Source organism: Trachypithecus francoisi, unplaced genomic scaffold (assembly GCF_009764315.1).
Source record: "Trachypithecus francoisi isolate TF-2019V2 unplaced genomic scaffold, Tfra_2.0 Lachesis_group7, whole genome shotgun sequence".
NCBI lineage: Eukaryota > Metazoa > Chordata > Mammalia > Primates > Cercopithecidae > Trachypithecus > Trachypithecus francoisi.
Window position 1 is genome coordinate 40,229,286 of NW_022681472.1, and position 21,268 is coordinate 40,250,553.

General features: G+C 34.7%; 1 protein-coding gene across 3 annotated transcripts in view; it reads left to right on the top strand.

The window, feature by feature from the left end:
- RALYL (RALY RNA binding protein like) overlaps window positions 1-21,268 on the top strand; it is a 736,599-nt gene that overhangs the window by 335,724 nt on the left and 379,607 nt on the right. For all 3 annotated transcript variants that reach the window (XM_033202416.1, XM_033202415.1, XM_033202414.1), the window contains exon 2: window positions 11,745-12,023. In XM_033202416.1, the coding sequence (XP_033058307.1) occupies window positions 11,768-12,023 (256 nt within the window). In that variant the 5' untranslated portion in view covers window positions 11,745-11,767. The remainder of the gene's footprint in view (window positions 1-11,744; window positions 12,024-21,268) is intronic.

The window sequence follows — 21,268 nt, forward strand, 5'->3', positions numbered from 1 at the left end:
TGGTACCGTTTGTTCATTTCCATGTTTAGTGCTTCCTTCAGGGTCTCTTGTAAGGCAGGCCTGGTGGTGACAAAATCTCTAAGCATTTGCTTGTCTGTAAAGGGTTTTATTTCTCCTTCACTTACTAAACTTAGTTTGGCTGCATATGAAATTCTGGGTTTAAAATTCTTTTCTTTAAGAATGTTGAATATTGGTCCCCACTCTCTTCTGGCTTGTAGAGTTTCTGCCGAGAGATCTGCTGTTAGTCTGATGGGCTTCCCTTTGTGGGTAACCCGACCTTTCTCTCTGGCTGTCCTTAACATTTTTTCCTTCATTTCAACTTTGGTGAATCTGATAGTTATGTGTCTTGGAGTTGCTCTTCTTGAGGAGTATCTTTGTGGCATTCTCTGTATTTCCTGAATTTGAATGTTGGCCTGCCTTACTAGGTTGGGGAAGTTCTCCTGGATGATAACCTGAAGAGTGTTTTCCAACTTGGTTCCATTTTCCCCATCACTTTCAGGCACCCCAATCAGATGTAGATTTGTTCTTTTCACATAATCCCATATTTCTTGTAGGCTTTGTTCATTTCTTTTTCCTCTTTTTCTCTAGACTTCTCTTCTCGCTTCATTTCATTCATTCATTTCATCTTCAATCATTGATACTCTTTCTTCCAGTTGATTGAGCTGTGGTGAGTTCCACCCAGTTGGAGCTTCCCTGCTGCTTTGTTTACCTACTTAAGCCTCAGCAATGGCAGGCGCCCCTCCCCCAGCCTGGCTCCTGCCTTGCAGTTAGATCTCAGACTGCTGTGCTAGCACTGAGGGAGGCTCCGTGGGCGTGGGACCCTCTGGGCCAGGTGTGGGATATAATCTCCTGGTGTGCCATTTGCTAAGACCCTTGGTAAAGCACAGTATTAGGGTGGGAGTTACCCGATTTTCCAGGTGTTGTGTGTCTCAGTTTCCCTTGGCTAGGAAAAGGGATTCCCTTCCCCCTTGTGCTTCCCAGGTGAGGCAATGCCTGGCCCTGCTTCAGCTCTCACTGATTGGGCTGCACCAACTGACCGGCACCGATTGTCTGGCACTCCCAGTGAGATGAACCTGGTACGTCAGTTGAAAATGCAGAAATCACCCATCTTCTGTGTTGCTCGCACTGGGAGTTGGAGGCTGGAGCTGTTTCTATTCGGCCATCTTGCTCAGGGACTTCCAATTATATGTTATATACTCTATTTTACATATTTCAGGGAAATTTAGTTGGAGTTTGTAGATTTGTGGATCTATAATTTAAGAAAAATTATAACAGTTTCTGGGCATTCTCAAGATATTTTTAAACTGCCATCCTCTCTCAATATAAATCATATAAACCACAAAGTCTTAGTAGTTTGTAGCTATTCTCCTCAATGGTTTGGTGGTAAATAAGTCTCTCAGTGCAGACTCCTTGGGTTCAGTAGGATTGGTATCTTCTCTAAGTAACTTAGAACACTGTTTGAAAATACTCCAGATCCCAGAGGAAACGAAGAAAAGAAGTGAAACCCTTTCCTCACTGCTGTAAGTGAATGAGTATTTCATAATAACTTAGACCAATGGCAGATATACCTTAAGTGTTTTGTGCTTATTACATATAAACTAAGCATTTCAGAATTATTTTAAAGATAGTTTTAATGGTTTACAGACCATCTTTTAAATGAGAAATCTCCTAAATGGAACCCCTTTTAGCAATGTCTACAGCAGGCACTAACACAAGAGGGATGATATGAGTAAAGAATTAAAGTGGCACTGATTTCTTCTTCTCCACTTTAGTCTGACTTCCCAGTCTCAGCCCAGTAAGGGATCTTTCCAAATGGGTTTTGATTTTTTACAGGATGTTGCTGACTAGTCACAAAACAATGTAATGGAGTCCCATGGTCCTCAGCCTTCTACTAAATATGATTCAAATAGCAATCAGTGGCATAGGGTTGCATCTGTGCTTGGTGCACAATCCCTGATAGTGTAGACATAGCACCAGTCACAACATCGCCAGTCACCAAAGGAAGCTTGTTTCTTAATTGCTCCATTTCTCAAGATCCTTACGTCACAAGTGGGTACTGACCTTGCCTGATCTGTTTCCCCCAGTCGTCTAGTTATTGTTCACTTGACTTTTCTATACAACTCAAAACTATCTTCTTACTAGGGTCATCTTGGTGAGTGGAAAGTTCTCATGGAAGCATAATTGCGGTCAGTATATTTAGACAATATGTGTGATTTAAGCTTCGTTTTGCAGAGGAAAATGCTTTTCAGATTATCACATATGCTAAATTTCCTGAAATTCTATCAATTTGGTCACATTCCAGAGAATACGAATGTACTTTAGGATAGCCTCTTGAAGTGAATACTTCTTAGTGATATCACCGTGTGATCTCATTTCTTTAAGTCTTTTTTTTGTTTTTAAAATTGATATTTAACTTTTCTTCTTTGTAAAAATTTCATCAGAATGTTTGATGTGATCTTAGTGTTTGGATACATAGACATTCTTTAGATAGGGGTCCCCAATCCCTGGGCTGCAGATAGGTATCAGTCTGTCACCTGGTAAGAACAGGGCCACCCTGCAGGAGGTGAGCAGCCGGTGAGCCACCATTACTGTCTGAACTCTGCCTCCTGTCAGATCAACGGTGGCATTAGATCCTCATAGGGGTGTGAACCCTATTGTGAACTGTGCATGTGAGGGTTCTACGTTGCCTGCGCCTTACAAGAATCTAACTAATGCTTGATGATCTGAGGTGGAACGGTTTCATCCTGAAACCACCTCACCATCTCTCACCCCTGTCCCACCACCTGTATCCTATGGAAAAATTGTCTTCCATGAACTCAGTCCCTGTTGCCAAACAGGTTGGAGACCACTGGTTTACATGAGCCCTCACAGAATAATTAGCAACAATCACACACCTCTTATGGCTCAGAGGGAGCTTATTCCATTTCCCCAAAACTTCAAAACAAAAAGTGGGTTCTTGCTATTGGATAATATGAACTGCTGTGGACTGAAATATGTCTTCTCAAAATTCATATATTTAAGCCCTAACCCCCAATGTGATGATATTTGAAGGTGGGGACTTTGGCAGGTAATTTGGTTTAGATGAGGTCATGAGCATGAAGATCCCATAATAGGACTTGTGCCCTTATAAGAAGTGGAAGAGAGGCCAGAGCTCTTTCTCTCTTACATGTCAGACACAGTGATATGGCAGTTATCTGCGAGTCAGAAAGAGAGCTCTCATCAGAACCCAAATTGGCCATCAGCTTGATCTGGGACTTCCCAGCCTCAAAAACTGAGAAATAAACTTCCGTTATTTAAGCTACTTTTGACATTTTTTAAAATGGTAATCTGAACAGACATACATCAACAGAGAAAGGAGTTCCACTGATTGTTTGTTCCACTGGTTATTTATTCTCTATTTGTGGCCTGACCCAGCCAGTTGTGTTCTTTCATCTGCATGAATGTGTTTAACCCCCTTATGAACCAAGGTGATGGTTCCTTATAGACTATAACCCTCTGCCAAATTACATTTTGATCTTCAGCACTTCATTAAATGTTCCCCAAGAGATAGTTTACCACTTATTATTACTCTTTATTTACAAAATGTCAGTCATTTAATTTATATTTAATAATTATTGTTTAACATGGAAGTTTATTAATATTCCAAATTCTCAACTAAGTTTTAAATGTTGACTTACCAATATCCATTGATTTCCAATTTTGTAGTTAAAATAACCAATAAGAAATTACTAACTTTTTATAACTATAGTTGTTGCATTATCTACAATTATATATTACTTTTGCTTTCCAATTACTTAAACTCAATCTCCAAATGAAAACACTTATTTCTTAGTACCTAACTGTTCTATTCAAACCTAGTCTCTGCTATTAAGATATATTAGCTAACATTATTTGCTATAACAAAAATTAATGCATTCCCATTATTCTACAGTAATTTCAATTTTATGTTGTTACAATAATTTTATTAAATTTTGATGAGCTGTTGAATGAAATACTATCATTTGCCTAATTTTTGAAATATTTCTAGATTCCATTTAGTGGTATTTTAAGGTATTTTTCTTTATAAAATCTCTCACATTGATCCATTTACTGTGACATTTATCATGTGACCTCTATTTTCAGTGGGTTCTTAATAAAATATTTTATATCTTTAATTCTTTATACACAAAATGATTGATAGAAATGAAAATGGAAACTGAATTTCTAGATTCCTGGTGCTATTGACAAAATACTGTACTCAGTGTCTAAGGAGCATAGTTTTTAAAAAATTGGAAAGAAAAACTTATGTGAATGTAATTAGTTTTCAAAGACTTTGAGTAGGACATTTCACTTCCACTGTGACTGTTATCCAGAGTTGTAGTAATTGAATTGAAGTACAAAGATAGAAAAACTGCTGAAAGATCAAGAGCTTATATATAGAATTTTAAATTTATAAACAACTTTAGATTTTTAAGTAATCATTGAGCACATATTATTATAACACCAATATGTTAAGATATAATCTGAAGATTTAGCAAAGGAAAACAGATTTTTTTTTTATATTTTTCAATAATAATGACTTTCTCTAGTGATATCTGGGAAACTCCAACGCTAATTCCATTTTCCCTAAGTACAAGGGAATTATGATGTTTCTATTATTAGCAGCAGCCTTGCTAAACTCTTAAACTTCATTACTATTATAGATCAGGGTATCCTTTTATTTGGCTTATGGCCTATTCATTCTTCCATTTAACCTAATGAATCAGAAAACAGTTTTGAATGGAGTTACTTAGGGAAGAGCTGGCAGTTATCAAAACCGCTTTGAGTAGGCAAAAACAGGCACCATATTATCTCCTAGTGGGAGAAGAAAAGTGTGTGACTTTTCTGGAAAGTAGTTGGGGATTGATAACTAACATCATCCATTTTGTTTGACCCAGAAATGTCAATACTGTACTGGAAATTTATGCTTATTAAATGTGTCAGTGTTCATCTCAGATACTTTTGTGACCTGAGAATAATGGAAACAAGCTAAATGCCTATCAAGCGTACAAAGAAAGTGATGGCTTAGGCTTATTACTATGCAACTATTTAGGCTATAGCCAATGTAAATATTTAACAGCATAATTAAATAGGCATTCAAGTAATAAATAATGATACTTGGTATGTAGATTATGTTAACTTTTTTCTAGTTTATAACTTTTCTCTAGATACTAGAGATAAAAATACAACAAGATTTAAATTGTAAACATCTTCAGGTTGGGATTATATTCTTTTTTCATTAAATGTATATATCATCTTATTATTTACATATTCCCTGACTCTTTACTTTTAAAAATCAATATATTGATTTATTTCAGAAAGCAGTTTGAGGCTTAAATAATGAAATCTTGAACATAATTGTGATATTTAACTTCATAAATGACATAGACATCACTAAATATACTATGATAATTTCTTCACGGAGAAAGGAAAATCAGAAAATTTTCCACAAAATTGTTTTGTAAATAGTATTTTAACTTGTAATAAATAGTTTTTTTAAAGATCTATTGAAGAATTGTCACTGCTCTGGTGGATATAAGTTACATATTCTAAATCATGGGTGGTTTTTGAAGAATGAATTCAGAATTTTCTTGGTAGTCTTTATTTTGTCCAGGAAGAGAAGCTTAAATTTGTTAGTTTATTTCAGTTCAGTTTTTCCTTTATTCTAATTCTGAATATGAACAATTTTATATTAACCTGTTTAATGAAAAAAGTTCCGGGGATGAGTTTAAAATATTTGAAAACAACTGTCCTCTTGTGCATGCTGAGATATTTACTGTATGCCTGTTGAATTTTTATAATATTGTTTAATTCAAATATCACTTACTTTAAGAGGTTTTCTCTGATATTTTCAACTGGATATGATCACTTTCTCTCTTTTCCAAAAGTGACAACTTTAGTTTGTATTTATTCCAGCATTTTCCATGGTTTATCTTGTAATATAGTACTTACTTGAGTAATAGCTCTAGACTTCAGCAAATAACTTTTAGTGTATGATCCATTCTTTCTTAATCATTTTTGCCTCTCTTTCATCCTTTCCTTGGTTTTTGAATATTGTATATATTGTTGGCAGACTCTCGTGAATACCTGATGTCTTAGTCTATTCTCATGCTGCTAATAGACATACCTGAGACTGGGTAATTTTTTTTTTTTGACATGGATTCTCACTCTTTCACCCAGGCTGGAGCGCAGTGGTGCGATCTTGGCTCACTGCAAACTCTGCCTCCCGGGTTCACGCCATTCTCCTGTCTCAGTGTGTTGAGTAACTGGGACTACAGGTACCCACCACCATGCCTGGCTAATTTTTTGTATTTTCAGTAGAGACGGGGTTTCCCGTGTTAGCCAGGATGGTAGACTGGGTAATTTATAAAAAAAAGAAGTTCAATGGATGCACAGTTACACATGAATGGGGAGGCCTCACAATCTTGACAGAAGGCTAATGAGGAGCAAAGGTACATCTTACTTGGTGGGAGGCAAAATGCCAAAGGTGCTTCCCCACTTTGGTTATCTTTACAGCAGCATTCCACTCCCAGCACCAATTCACTGTGTTAGTCCATTCTCATACTGCTAATAAAGACATACCTGAGACTGGAATTGATAAAGGAAAGAGGTTTAATGGACTTACAGTTCCACATGGCTGCGGGGGCCTCACAATCATGGCGGAAGACGAAGGAAGAGCAAATGCATGTCTTATATGGCAGCAGGCAAGAGGGCATGTGCAGAGGAACTTCCCTTTATAAAACCATCAGCTCTCATGAGACTTATTCACTATCATGAGAACAGCATGGGGAAAAAACCTACTCCCATGATTCAATTACCTCCCACCGAGTCCCTCCCACAATACATAGGGATTATTACAATTCAAGTTGAGATTTGGGTGCGGACACAGGGACAATCCATATTACCTGGTTGTTGGTTGTTTTTTTTTTTTTTTCTGTTATTGTTTTTAATTTTTTAATCAATGTAAGTGTCTTAGTGACTCTGTAATTTAGATGGAAATTCAAGACCACTAAATCAACAGAATGGTAGAGTTTACTGGCTAGTGATTTTATCTGCTCCAAAAAAATATTTTATCTAAAGCACATTTTTGAGCTGCCTTTAATTTATAATAAATGTATCATATATGGATTCAAAGGTAAAAATCTCTCTCAAATACAAATTAAAAGACTTTATTTATTCTGATAACATTCTTTATAATGTTACAGAGCACTTACCACCTCAATCTGATATTTCCAGAATGAAAATCCTTAATCTTTTAAATTAGTTATCATATGACAGATAGTTGAACTTTTTATTCTTCTGAAATACAGCTACACTGTCATATCTTTCCCAAGTTTTCAGGACCAAAAACATAGCTGTTCTCTAGGTTTGAATGAAACATAAATAGCTAGATACATTTCTGATTTACTTTTATACTATATGTTTACAAGGCAAGAGCCCTGTTAGCCTTTTGGGGTAAAGCAATTCATTAAAATGTGGCCTCAATTTTAACTAAGTAAAATTAAAAATACAGTTTCTTAATCATACTAGCCAGATTTCAAGGGTTCAAAAGTCACATGTGGTCATTGACTAACTTTTTGGATAGTGTAGATATGGAATGTTTCGGTGTAGATATGGAATGTTTCCACCGTCATAGAAAATTCTTTGGAACAACAGCAACAGTAGTTTACAGTTTATCTTTTATTTTACAGCAGCTTTCATAGATAGACACTTTACATGAGCTCCATCCAAACTTCTAAATTAAAAACAAAGAGACATTTTGCTTGCACTGAAAAATTCATTTTCCCATGTCATTTGTTTCTTAGTTCTAACATTTCTTTGACTGTTATAAAAAATTTTTGTGCCAAAATGTAGGTATTTTTCCCAATGCCTGACAGCTCCCTAATTTTTCTTTTTATTACTGGTTTTCAGTAATTTTATTATAATGTGTCTGGTGTGGTTTTATATATATCTATTCTGATTGAGGTTCATTGACATTCTTGGATCTGTGGGATTATCATTTTTATCAAATTTGGAATATTTTGACCATTAATTTTCTTGAATATTTTTCTACTAGCTCCACTGGGATTCCACATTTATATATGTTTAACAACTTGACAGAGTTAAATATTAACTCACTGAGGCTCTGTATATTTTTTCAATGTTTTATCTCTATACTACATTTCACATACTCTGTATTTCTACAACTTCTAATTCACAAATTTGTTCTTCTGAAGTTTCATCACCATTCAGTGATTTTTAAAAAATTGTTAGATATTATAGCTTTTATCTTTAAAAGTCCCATTTGATTCATTTTTAAAATCTTTAATGTCTCTTCTGGTCATGGGTCATATTTTAATTCTTAAGATCTGTAGGAGGTTTTGCATGATGGTGAAAATAGTGTATTTTATGTGATTGAATGTCTGAGTTCGATTTTTTCCTTTTTTTTGCGGGGGGGATGGAGTTTCACTTTGTCGCTGGAGTGCAGTGGGGTGCTTTCTGCTCACTGCAACCTCTGACTCCTAACTTCAAGTGATTCTTCTGCCTCAGCTTTCCAAGTAGTTGGGATTACAGGTGTGTGCCACCACGCCTGGCTAATTTTTTTGTATTTCTAGTAGAGACAGGGTTCATCATGTTGGCCAGACTGGTCTCAAACTCCTGACCTCAATCCATCTGCCCATCTCAGCCTCCCAAAGTGCAGGGATTACAAGCGTGAACTACCATACCTGGCCTAATTAGTGTTTTTAAAGAAGTGTTACACTTTTCTTTGATAGACAACTGGGTTGTTTCTGGTTTAGTCTGATCATCTTAAACCATGTTTTCAACTTTTGCTAGGGTGGTCACAGAATACCTTTACCTATAGGAATCCTTAATCCCCATTACTAAGGCCCACCCTTCTGATGCCTAAATTTAATTCTGCAGGTAGTCAATTTGGATTTTCCACTGCTGCAGGTAGGAACTTAAAGGATTCTTGGCCTTTTGCAGTTCTTGGAATCATTCAGTTCACAGCTTTGCAATAACTTTTTGCCCAGCCTCATTAAATTGTACCCTTTGCATACGTGACTTAGATATCAGCATGGGCTCGAAGGATTTTAAAGCAGATTTCTAGAGTTCTTTTTCTGCATAGCTCTCTTGTCTCAAGAAATCTGTCACACAAATTCCAACTGCCCCAGATGCTCTGAACTCTTATCTGTATCTCCTCAACTCAGTAGGGTCACTGTCTCAGTTTGCAATATCCTCCCCACTTCACTGACACTGCTGTAGACCTAAAATATGTTTTCCAGGCAGAAAGCTCGGCTCTCCTAGGTTGCACTTTGTCTGTTCTCTCTCAGATGTAATGGCTCTGTACTGCCTGCAGTTTAATGTCTGAAAAACAGTTGTTTCATCTATGTTTCCCTGGTTTTCTATTTCTTTGAGTCAGGTGGGTTAATTCAGTCACTGTTACTCCATCATGGCTGAAAGTGGAACTCTTTCTTCAACTGATTTAAAAGTTTATGCAATCGAAAATCTATTAAACTATAAATTGAGGCATAACTTTTAGAGAATGTTGAAATGACAGAATACAATACCACAACAAAACATACTCTTATAAACAATGATAGAAACTGGCAAGTCAGTGCTTGTGGAAAAAATTAGATACATAGATACGTATAGATTTTAAGGTAAGTAAGAATTATTAATTAGAATTACACAGTTGTCAGTTTGGAGGTACAGGTATGAGTGTCATCCACATAAAGAACAGAGTCCAAGATAGCATGTCGATATTCACAGTGAGGATTCAAAGTACAGCGGTACCCTCAAATTAAATTTGATCAAGGGCTACTATCAACGGCAGACCACTGGGCTCTGTGAACTACAGGTCTGATCTAATCTAGCAATTCTTGTGTTGCATTTTAACAAATGCATATCTGTTCAGGAAATAAAATGCCAACCATAATAATTGTTTACCCTTGAAAATAACTCTATAGTGTTTCTAAAAATATGTGTCATATGAGAGCACAAACAAAATAGTATGCTTTCTATGGATTGTATTACTGATGTTGGCCTGAAATGGTAAGAAAGGAAACTGACTATAGATTACCTACCTTGATTTTTCTTGTTTCAATTAATTCTCAGATCATTTGTCTTGAGATATGCAATAGCTCAAATATCAAGATAAAAAAAATGTATCAACTTTTCTTTCTTCAACTCTACTTTGAATAATTCATACAGGTACCACTTAAATGTAGCTAATCTGAATCAATACAAGGCAGTGTTATAATCTTTGTTTCTAATGATATTTTACTCTTAATTTTTATGTAAATAACTGAATGTTTTGTTTGTGAAACTGATCTTCATTATAAGGAGATATTTATAATGTTGGCTGTCCAATATGAAGTAAAGCTTTAAAAATCTCAGAGGTAATATTGAACAACTTAATTTGCAACATTTTATATTACTTGGTTGCTCTTGATTTCAGGAGTACCTGGTTTAAATGCATAATAAGTACATTTTCAAGCATATCCAATTTACATGCCTTAAAGACTTCCACTGCCTTAATGTTTAATTTAGAAATATCATTTTAAATGATTCTTAAAATCAGATGCACTTATTTTTATAGCTGTAATATTTTAAGAGAGCCTTCATATAAAAATATAGTTGTCACTGACAAACTGTATCAATTAGCTAATGTTCAACAATGATCATCAATTCAGAGACTGTAACCTTGTTGAAATTTTAGTTTAGCCTTAATGTTGTCTATAATAGGTACTGTAAATGATGCATGACAAAAAATAGGTTGTTATTAATGTTGTGGAAGGAAGGAAGGAATTTTCAAGGCCTTAAAAATAAATCTGTATGTGCTGGAATACTTAGAAATAAAAGTTTTGTTGAATTTAATTAGACACAAATATTCTACCAAGCTCACAAAATGATTTTGAAAAATACTAGCAATCTTTAGGCAACATAGGAGCCCTTAGTTAAGTGAATTAGAAAGTGAGGTTAAGAATAACATTTCAACAGTTACCTAATCTCCTAATTTGCTGATCATTGATGAACATTGGCTCATATGTTTTGTTTTGTGTTTTTATGAAACTGACATGTGCTATTGGTTCAAATAAATAGCATATATAATATTCTGGCTAAGTCGCTTATTTTTAAAATTGTGATTTTCTTATGTTAAATTTTCGAATTGAATTTCTAATGCCATTTTTTCTTTTCCACAGCCTTTAATGGAAAAAACTATTAGTTTCTGACAGAAGGGTTCTGATATTGAAATAGACAATATGTCTACCTATTATAGAAATATAAAAATAAAAATGCATGTACTCAAACAGAAGATGGAGGTTACATTTCTGTGATACATCTATCATTAGACCTTAGCCGTACTGGACTTTTGGTTGCTGTTGATAGAATAAGGCAGATTTTCCTCAAACTTTCTTTTGCAAAATAGATAGACTTAAATATAAAAACAACTGCAAAATGTTCAGTCATTATTCAGAGCTGAATATTGAATAAACAAATCAAGAAGTTACAAAGAAGCTTTGTAACTGTATGTTAAATGATTGTAAGTTTTTTCTACTGTATTTAGCAATGCAATGTTTACTTTTATATTACTAAATATATTAATTTTCTTCTCAAGAAAATCATTAATATTTAGGGATTGGAGGTTTCCTGAGTGTAATATTGAAAAACTGTTAAAAAGCCAGTGATACCCATTCAATCTAATGATTTACCTTTTGATTATTTGTTTTGTTTGTTTGTTTAAGGATTAAAGCAAGGAGAGCCAATCATGACTGGCAAAACACAGACCAGCAATGTCACCAATAAGAATGACCCCAAGTCCATCAACTCCCGTGTTTTCATTGGCAATCTAAATACGGCAATTGTCAAGAAAGTTGACATTGAAGCCATTTTTTCAAAGTATGGAAAAATAGTTGGATGCTCCGTTCACAAAGGTTATGCATTTGTACAGTACATGAGTGAGCGACATGCAAGAGCTGCAGTGGCTGGAGAAAATGCCAGAGTCATCGCCGGCCAACCACTTGGTAAGTCATGCTCAGACATGGATCTCATGTTATTGTTCATATATCTGGAAATTGTTTTATTTCTCAAAACCCAACACCACTGTTGTTTCTACCTCTTCTTTAACCAATTAGAGTGATTTTATATTTATAATTCATATTTTTTTCATCTTATATTGCTTTATATATAGATATCTTGTTTTCTCTATAAATTTATAAATTTGAGATCAAGGCTACGTTGCAATACTTATTACCTCCACCAATTCTAACACAGCCAGGCAAATAATAAATATGCATCAGATTTAACTTTATTTGACTTGAAATAGCGTCTGTCTTCCAGGAAACACTATCCTATGCAAAAAATAACTTCGCTTGTTATACTTACGGCATTTGATTTGAGAGCCTAATGCATTTTCCTCATTTCATGTGTTTTGGAGGAGAAGGGATAGAAAATAGCAAAATAAAGTAAATTTTTAGAACTGGGAAAGGAATATAATTCACATTTTAAAAATATACTTAAAGATTTTGTATATTATGCCTATATAATCATGCATAATAATCAGATTTCTTTCTAATGTTCAAGAAACAATATAGTTTTTCACAGAAAGGAAAACAATGCAGTCTGAAATAAAATTAAAAACTTGGAAAAAATATTTTATAATTAATGTGTAGATAAAAATAAAAATCAGATAATTATTTAGATGTTTTTCTACCTTAGGAAAAAAATACAGTTAATATAGTAATGATTCCTCAATTTATATTTCCTGTTCTCTCTAGATTCATGTATCAAATTCATTGTACAGCATCTTCTCATGGATACTTAACAGGCATTTCAGCTTCATATGGCCAGAACAAAACCCATGATTTTCCACACCCTGAACCTTCTCCACTCCCAAGCTTCCTCATCACAATAAAGGGAACCCCCATTTTATCCAGTTTTTCAAAACAAAAAACAAAAAACAAAAAAACAACAACTTTGATTCTTAACTTCCTCAATCATCAAGTTCACATGTCAGTATATCTCAAATATATTCCAAACCCAATCTCCTTTCAAATGTGTGCTGAAGGCTATCTCATACAGGCCACGATTGTATCTCAGGAGCACTGAAATAACTTCCTTGTTGGTCCACTTCTTTTTACTCTTGCCAGAGTGTCTTTTAAAAACATAGATCAGATTATGTTCTTAACCTGCTTTTAAACTTCTAATGCCTTTCTCATACAGAATAAGATTCACATTCTATATCATACCTACAATGCCCTACACTGCCACATCTTCAATTCTATCTCCTTATTCTCTCTCTCTTCTTGAACCACTCTAGTTATGCTGGCTGCCTTGATAATGCCTCAGACATTCCAAGATTGTTCCTACTTCAGAGGCTTTGTATTTGCTGTTCCCTCTGTTCAGACAACAGGTCTTTGCTAATTATTTGTTCTCTACTTTATTGAGTGTGCTGTGCTCAAAATTTACCTGCAATGAGAGGCTGTTACTGACTAGCCTATCTAAAATGGAATAGTCACCTTTCTCCTTTCACTGTCTATTCCATTACTCTGTGTTAATTTTTTTCATGGCACCTATCAGCGTCTAGATTACATAGTTTAATTTATAATCTTACCTGTGTCATGACCACAAATATAAAGCTGAAGAAGCATACAAAATAAGCAAGTCAAAAGTATAGAGAAGTCAAGCTAGAAGAGTGTTAAGGATATTGTGAATATTATCAAATGATATAACACAATTAAAACTATTTGGGAAGGTATGGAATTCATTAAAATGTGGGAGACGTCAGAGGTAATAGTCTTGAGGGAAAAAAGCAAAAGATGTTTTGTGTAAGTGCCTGATATTTAACTACAAAAAATCACTATCAGATAGGAATATAAATTTTATTTCCATTGGTCCCATCCAACTTTCCATATTTTAAAGAAAGGAAATAAAGGAAGTGCTTTCCAACAGACATCGGTATATTTTCCACTTGTCTTTTTGTTTTCCTTGATGCCTCCATTCTGCTTGCTTACTTTGGTATGGGAATTTTCTGACATTTTTGTTTTTCTTTTTAAGTTGAAAGTCTTAATTCAGGGCCATATCCCAGCACATTTCAGGGGAAGCTCTATTTACTGTCTGTATCCTGATTATTATGAAACTAACAAATACTTGAGGAAATGCATTTAATTATTTTTGTTGTTTGAAAAATTAACTATCAGTTTAAGATCAATTAAAAGCCTGATTCACTTTTTAATGAGCTACAGCTAATTTTCTGGAGTTCTGTTTCCTATCACTACTCGGTTGATTGCTATCTTTTTGAGAAGAATGCAATGAACAAAGATAAATACCACACTAAAAATGTAGTGCCTTACCTGCACAAACCCAAGGAAAAAAATGATACCAAATTGCTTTGTTTTGAGAGGCACAAAGTTAAATTGTGCCTCTTCTAAGATACCATTTCTCATTCTCAGTCATTCCTCTTAGATCCTCTCTTAGTTTTGTCCTCAGGTAAATCTTTAGAGCATACATCCTAATCATCTGTAATCACACTTTGTGCCTGAAACCAAGTCTTAGACTTTAGTTCAAATCTCATCTTTCCCTACGTCTGTCCAAGCTGAATGACTTTTCATACAAAGCAAGTGCGTTACAATTTATCCAACAATTTTGTTTTTTAGGTCAAGCGCTTGACCATATCCACCGTTTTCTGTTTGTTTGTTTTACCTGTGTTGCTAGAAACTCAGGCAAAGGCATATCTTCCAATTGTTCCCTATAGAAGTTAGTTCCTCCATCATGTCCTGAAGAAGACCCTTAGTTTCTAGGATGTGTATACATTTCTAGCTTTAAGTATTATACCTTTGTTTTTGATGATTTGAGCAAAACTTCAGTTCAAGCATATTAATCACTTGCTTCGTGAGTTTTTTGATTCCCAAATAAACCCTTTCTAATCTGTCCCCCAACAAACCCCAGCAAGTTCTTAATATGAAGCACGTTTTTTATGGATGAAATAATAGGCCATTATTACGTGAAATTGTTATTAGTATCAGGTACAACAACCGATCTAAGCATTCTTCTTTTTCTTAAGAGTGAGAAGGAAATTAATATTCATTAGATCATGCACTGGATTAGTACTTTACCTGTATTACCTTATTTGATCTCAAATAATGCGTATTTGTATGTCATTTTCTGAAAAGGAACAGTGTTTTATTTACTACATGTTTAAAATGTTTATATATAATTTAGAGATTAAAAATTAAACATCAGTAGTACCAGAAAAAATTAAACATCCTAATGTGAGTTCTTAAAGTTTTATGAAGACTATAGTCTTCATAATTTAATTTATTTTCTTATACATTTCCAGTTGTTTGGCACATTTTTTGCACCATGATAGAGAGTATCCATTTTTATTCTTAACTTCCTGTCTTTGATACATAATAGAACACTGCTAAACCCTCTGTGGAAAAACAGAAAAAAGATTGCATTTTGACTCATATTACTTAGGGAGTCTTAAAAAGTCAGAATCTATCTATGAAATTATTCAGAATTTTTTAAATCACAATTCCTATAATGTAAAAATCCTCATAAAACTGTCTATGTTTTTTATTTAATTGATTTTAATACAATTTTAATATAAGCAAGTAAAATTTAACATATCCTCTTAATATTTAATTGAGTTTAAATTCTAAGTTTGTTAATATTGGAAATATTTATTGCATTTTTCAATCTAAGTGTAGTCATTAGAACTTTTTTCCTCAAACACATGTGCAAGATAAAAACTTTTTAAATGCTTAATAGAGACAATTTTTATGAGTAGTCACACACGAAGCGTCCTTTCACACAAAATATTATACAGAGGTTAGAGACTCAGACTAGACAGTGCCAATTTTATGTATCTACTGATTACATTGGCTTGATTACAAACATGCTCTAAATACATATTTGCAATGTCTATCTTTGTATTCAGATTATTTTACTCTTACAATGCTTGTAAAAGATACAATTTATGAACTTGACAAGTCAGCTGTTGATAGGAGGAGGAGCCAAACATTGATAATTAATTTATCTAGAGCAATCATTTTTGTTCTGAAACTCATATGCAGGCGCCTGTCCTTAAGAAGCAAAGTTTGAGGCCGGGCGCGGTGGCTCAAGCCTGTAATCCCAGCACTTTGGGAGGCCGAGACGGGCGGATCACGAGGTCAGGAGATCGAGACCATCCTGGCTAACACGGCGAAACCCCGTCTCTACTAAAAACACAAAAACTAGCCGGGCGAGGTGGCGGCGCTGTAGTCCCAGCTACTCGGGAGGCTGAGGCAGGAGAATGGCGTAAACCCGGGAGGCGGAGCTTGCAGTGAGCTGAGATCTGGCCACTGCACTCCAGTCCGGGCGACAGAGCGAGACTCCGCCTCAAAAAAAAAAAAAAAAAAAAAAGAAGAAGCAAAGTTTGCTTTGGGAAAAGAATATATAAAGCAGAGAATTAAATTACTTTTATCACATTGTAAGTGTCTTGCAAATGCAGAAAGAATTCAGAGTGGGGACATGATTAATAGAGATTGTAAATTTTAAAGTAAATATGGTGAATATACTTAACCAGATCCTGAAGGAAGTAATGGAATTGTCTTAGCAGAGAGGAAGATGTTGGAGAGGTTTCATGAGTAAGAACAAAGAGGAGAATATTCAAATACTTGTAACAATTCCTGTCAAGCATGCGCTGAGAGCAATGGATTTCAAACATCTTTTTATCCTCAACTGTTTTGCATCCAGAGTGATCTTTTCAAAATTCAAATCTAATCATGTCACTGACTTTTAAAACTTTCAGGGATTTCTCATTGTTCTCAGAAAAAAAGACTGAAACCTTTGCTGTGGGCTACAAGTTTCTACCTCACTTGTTTCTTTGTCACCTGCAGACTCACATCATAGCCCCCTCAGCCTTGCTTAGAGCTCCAGCTAAATTGACTTCTTTCAGTTCTTTGAACAACTTGTGTTCTGTCGCCCAACAGGGCCTTTGCACGTGCTATCTTGACTGCCCAGAATGTTCTTCCCTATGAAGCTCTGCACCACCTCACCCTACGTCCCCACTTTATCCCCTTTACCTGGCTAATCATTCTTCAGATCTCAAATGAAATTTCAATCCTTTAGTGAAACCTCTTTGTCTCCCTCAAAGCTAGCTGAAGTGTTTTACTATACTTTCAAGCAAGTGTCTTCTTTTCAATTGTATTTTTATATTTATTATTTTGTAATTGATATCTGTCCCTTCTCTCTCTAAGCTATAAGTTTCTTAGGGCACGGACTATATGTATATGTATGTATATGTGTGTGTGTGTATATATATATACACACTTACATGGCAAATGCTCAGTGAGGATGTACTGGATGAATGGTTGGATAGATGGTTAGTTGAAGGAATGGATGGACTTGTCTAAAGGGGTCCCTCACATTGAAAAGAGTACCACAGGAAGAAGAAAAAGAAGCAGGAGGAGGAATAAGAAGAGAACAGGGAAAAGAAGGAAGGAGAAGGGGCAATTGCAACTTCCCCAGAAAGCTAGACGATATAGTTGGGGTTGCTGTTAAGTGAAGGCAAAGTGGTTGTGATCAGCTTGCTAAGGAGACTAGGAATTTAACCTTGAAATCCTTCAACAGACATTCCAAAGGTAACTGTTCTATGGGCCTGATTTCGGTTTTTTATAAATATAATCCAATATTTAATAAGCATGAAATATTAACACGTACATACTTTATTCAAAGGTTAGAGTGAATGATATATTGATTTGAAGAAAGATTTCTATTTATGAAAAACTTCCTACACATTCCTTAAAATGTCATCCTTTCATAATTTTCTCTTATTAATAGCTATATATTTGCATGGCACTTCATCATTGTCAAAGTTCTTTCATGCACATATTATCTTCTTTGATTTTCACAACAATGCCAAGAAGTAATATTAGTATTTATGCACATTCTGCTGGCTAGGAGCCAAAGCACAGAGAAATGAATTTAGTCTGTATCACACAAATGGTGGTACAAGATTGTTGGCTCACGTTTTCTAACCCTAATTATTTTTACTATTTCTCCTTCCAGAAATGTATTCCATTTCAGCAGAGTGATCATAAACTCTGTCATCCAAACAATAATACTTTTGAGAGTGGAAAAGTTACTCTCATTGATTTTGCTTTGTTTGTGGGGCCTGTCCTGTGCATGGTAGGATGTTAGTAGGATCCCTGACTTCTACCTGCAAGATACCTCTAGTACCCCTTCCAAATAGTGACAGCCAAAAATTGTCTCCATATTACCAAATGTCTCCTGGGAGGCAAAATCACTCCAGTTAAGCATTACTATTTTAGGGTAATCATGCCAAAATAAACGCCATTAATTTTCAGAAATGTTCTAATGGTCTTAGGATAAACTATATTAAAACAATGCTCTGAGTTATTTTGACAGTAACTCATAATTTATAATAAGAATGTATCTTTTCCAATATTTCAGAAAATAAAACTCAGGAAGCACATTTCAGGGCAATTTTAATTTATTCATGACCATGGCTTACCCACTTACATCACCGGTTTGTTACAAAGTCCTCTGTCTCTTCACATCTTTAATACACTGCCTTTTAGAGGTGTGATTTTTCTTCATTAGATCCCTCCATTCAAACATGTCTAATCGCCACTAGAAATGATGAAGAAAAAGAAAGCATCATGGAAGTGTTAAGTGAAAAATACGGAGTACCAACATTACTCAGAGGCTCAGGATGATCTTCAAATATATATTATTCAACAACAACACTAAAAACTTGTTAAGACAAAGACAGAACTGCAGCATCCCTAGTTGATGTTGTCTGTAACAAATGCATTAGTTTTACCAAGCATCCATCCTGTTTCATTTTGGTAAGTATTATTCTTCTGCATATGCCTCTAGCTTCAAATTAGATGGAGTATCTGAGCATCTAGCAAGGACAGATTGACAAAGAGCCTGGGGTGAAATGAGTATGGATAATCATTTTTGACAAAGTAGTCTACCGCAGAACCCCTAAACAAGCACATGAACCTTATGGAGATTTCTACGTCATGAAAAATCCTGTAGAAAATATCTAAAGAATGCTGCAGGTAATAAATAGCACTTTCAGCAAGGCACCATTATGTAATTCTGTTACCATTTGGACTGAGAAAAAAAGAAGCTAATTTTTAGCTTTTGCCTCAGTGTCTAAAGAAGATACTGTTATCATAATTTCTTAACTTGTTAGGTTAACAAAACCTCCACTCCTGAAGATACAAATCAAAAGTTAGCCCTTCAGCTACTTTAAATATTAGCTGCAATAAGTGTACAAAAATATTTGAATATATAAATCTTGGAATTTTTCTTAACAACCTTTGAAACTATTCACCATTCTAGCTTTCTTTTTCCACCTACAAAATGTTCAACTCATTCCTATATTTTAAACATCCAACTTTCCTAACAGATTTTGTTATACAGATTATGTGAAATACTTCATCAATTGCAAAATACGATGTAGAGATGACTACTATATTTGTTTTAAAAACTCTATTCACAGGCCGGGTGCAGTGGCTCACACCTATAATCTCATCACTTTGGGAGGCCAAGGCAAACAGATCGCTTGAGCCCAGCGGTTTCAGACCTGCTTGGGCAACATGGCGAAACCCCATCTCTGCAAAAAAATACAAAAATTAGCTGGGCTTGGTGGCATGCACCTGTGATCTTAGTTATTCAGGAAGGTGAGGTGGGAGAATCACCTGCGTCTGGGAAGTTGAGGTAGTGGGCTACAGTGAACTGTGATCATGCCACTGCACTCCAGCCTCAGTGAAAGTGAAATCCTGTCTCAAAAAAAAAAAAAAAAAATTCTATTCACAAGGCTGTGGAGGGACTTAAATGGTGTACAAATGAGTGGGAGTATGAAACTTACTTATGAAATGGTATTCAGTATAAATCACTTTTGTTTCATCATTTCTGGGATTCATGGAAACATATTGCCATCCCATATCAGTGGCTTGTATTAATAATGTTTTTTATTTATATGTCATTTTTTCCTCATCAACCTTTTCAAAGAAGATCAAGGTACACTTCATTACATTTTTAAAAAATTATCTTTCCAACATCCTTCAAGGAAGCTAAATAGTAGATTTCATTAAGCCCATTTTACAAATAAGTGAATTCTATAATGTACTTAAAGAGAGCAGGTTTTTATGAAAACAGAAGTCTCAGAAATTTCTTCCAACATTGTGCATAATTACTGTAAGTTTCCTTAGTTCTGCTTCCAAGGTGTGTATGTATGTGTATATACATCTGGTAATTGTTTAAGAAGTCTTCATCCTCATCCTTCACTGTCATAAATTAATAAGTAACAAAAACAATATTATGTGGGTCATAAAGCACAACAGACATTCAAAGTTTTCAGTAATTAAACAGAGCTACTTAAAATGCTGTAAACAAATGCTAATTAGCAAGCTTCCACGATAGAGTGAATTATAGAACTAACGGTCTGTCAGCCAGGGAGATACATGGCCCCACAGATGATAGAAAACCCAGGGGATTTGCTTTCTATTTCTAAAACTGGTTATTTGACTCAATCACTGAACCTAAATTAGTGAAAGCAGTGGTAGAGTCTGTAAATAATTTTTTTCATTAAAACTATCACTGGAAACTTCTGAGCAACATTTAAAGATCTTATTAGTTCTAACTTGTTTGTTACTTAATCCCTAGTACAAAGCTAAATAATATATTTAAAAAATAGAAAAAAATCAATGTCTGAAGTTGTCCTTCAATGTGGGGATTAAAATGTCTGAAAGTCATTTATGAACTAATTTTAGAGTGCTTTACTACGAGAAATATTTATTCTTTCAACACTACATGTGTTGTTTTAGATGCTTGCAAACACATACTAAATTCTAAAAGAGAATAAAAACATAGTGCCCCCTCCAAAATGAAATAAAATAAAATATAAAGTAAAATAATAAAACAAAATAGATTACTACTCTTGGAAAATATTCTAAGTGTAGAGTAAAATATGTGTACGTAAGATAACATGCAGATGAAGATGGTAAATACAAGATAAAGCATGATGTAATACAGATCAAATACCATAAAAGGATAAAGTATTGTAAATTTATTTAAGAAAGGCTTATGGGCCAGTTGTAAAGTAAAATGTTCACCTATGAAACAATACACAATAGGAAGTGGGAAACTCAAGATAAGGTATTATGTAACATACATCAAGTGCTACTGGTATTTTAAATAAAAAGTATTATAAGGTTTTTTGGAGGCCTCTTAGGAAATGTAGATTTGA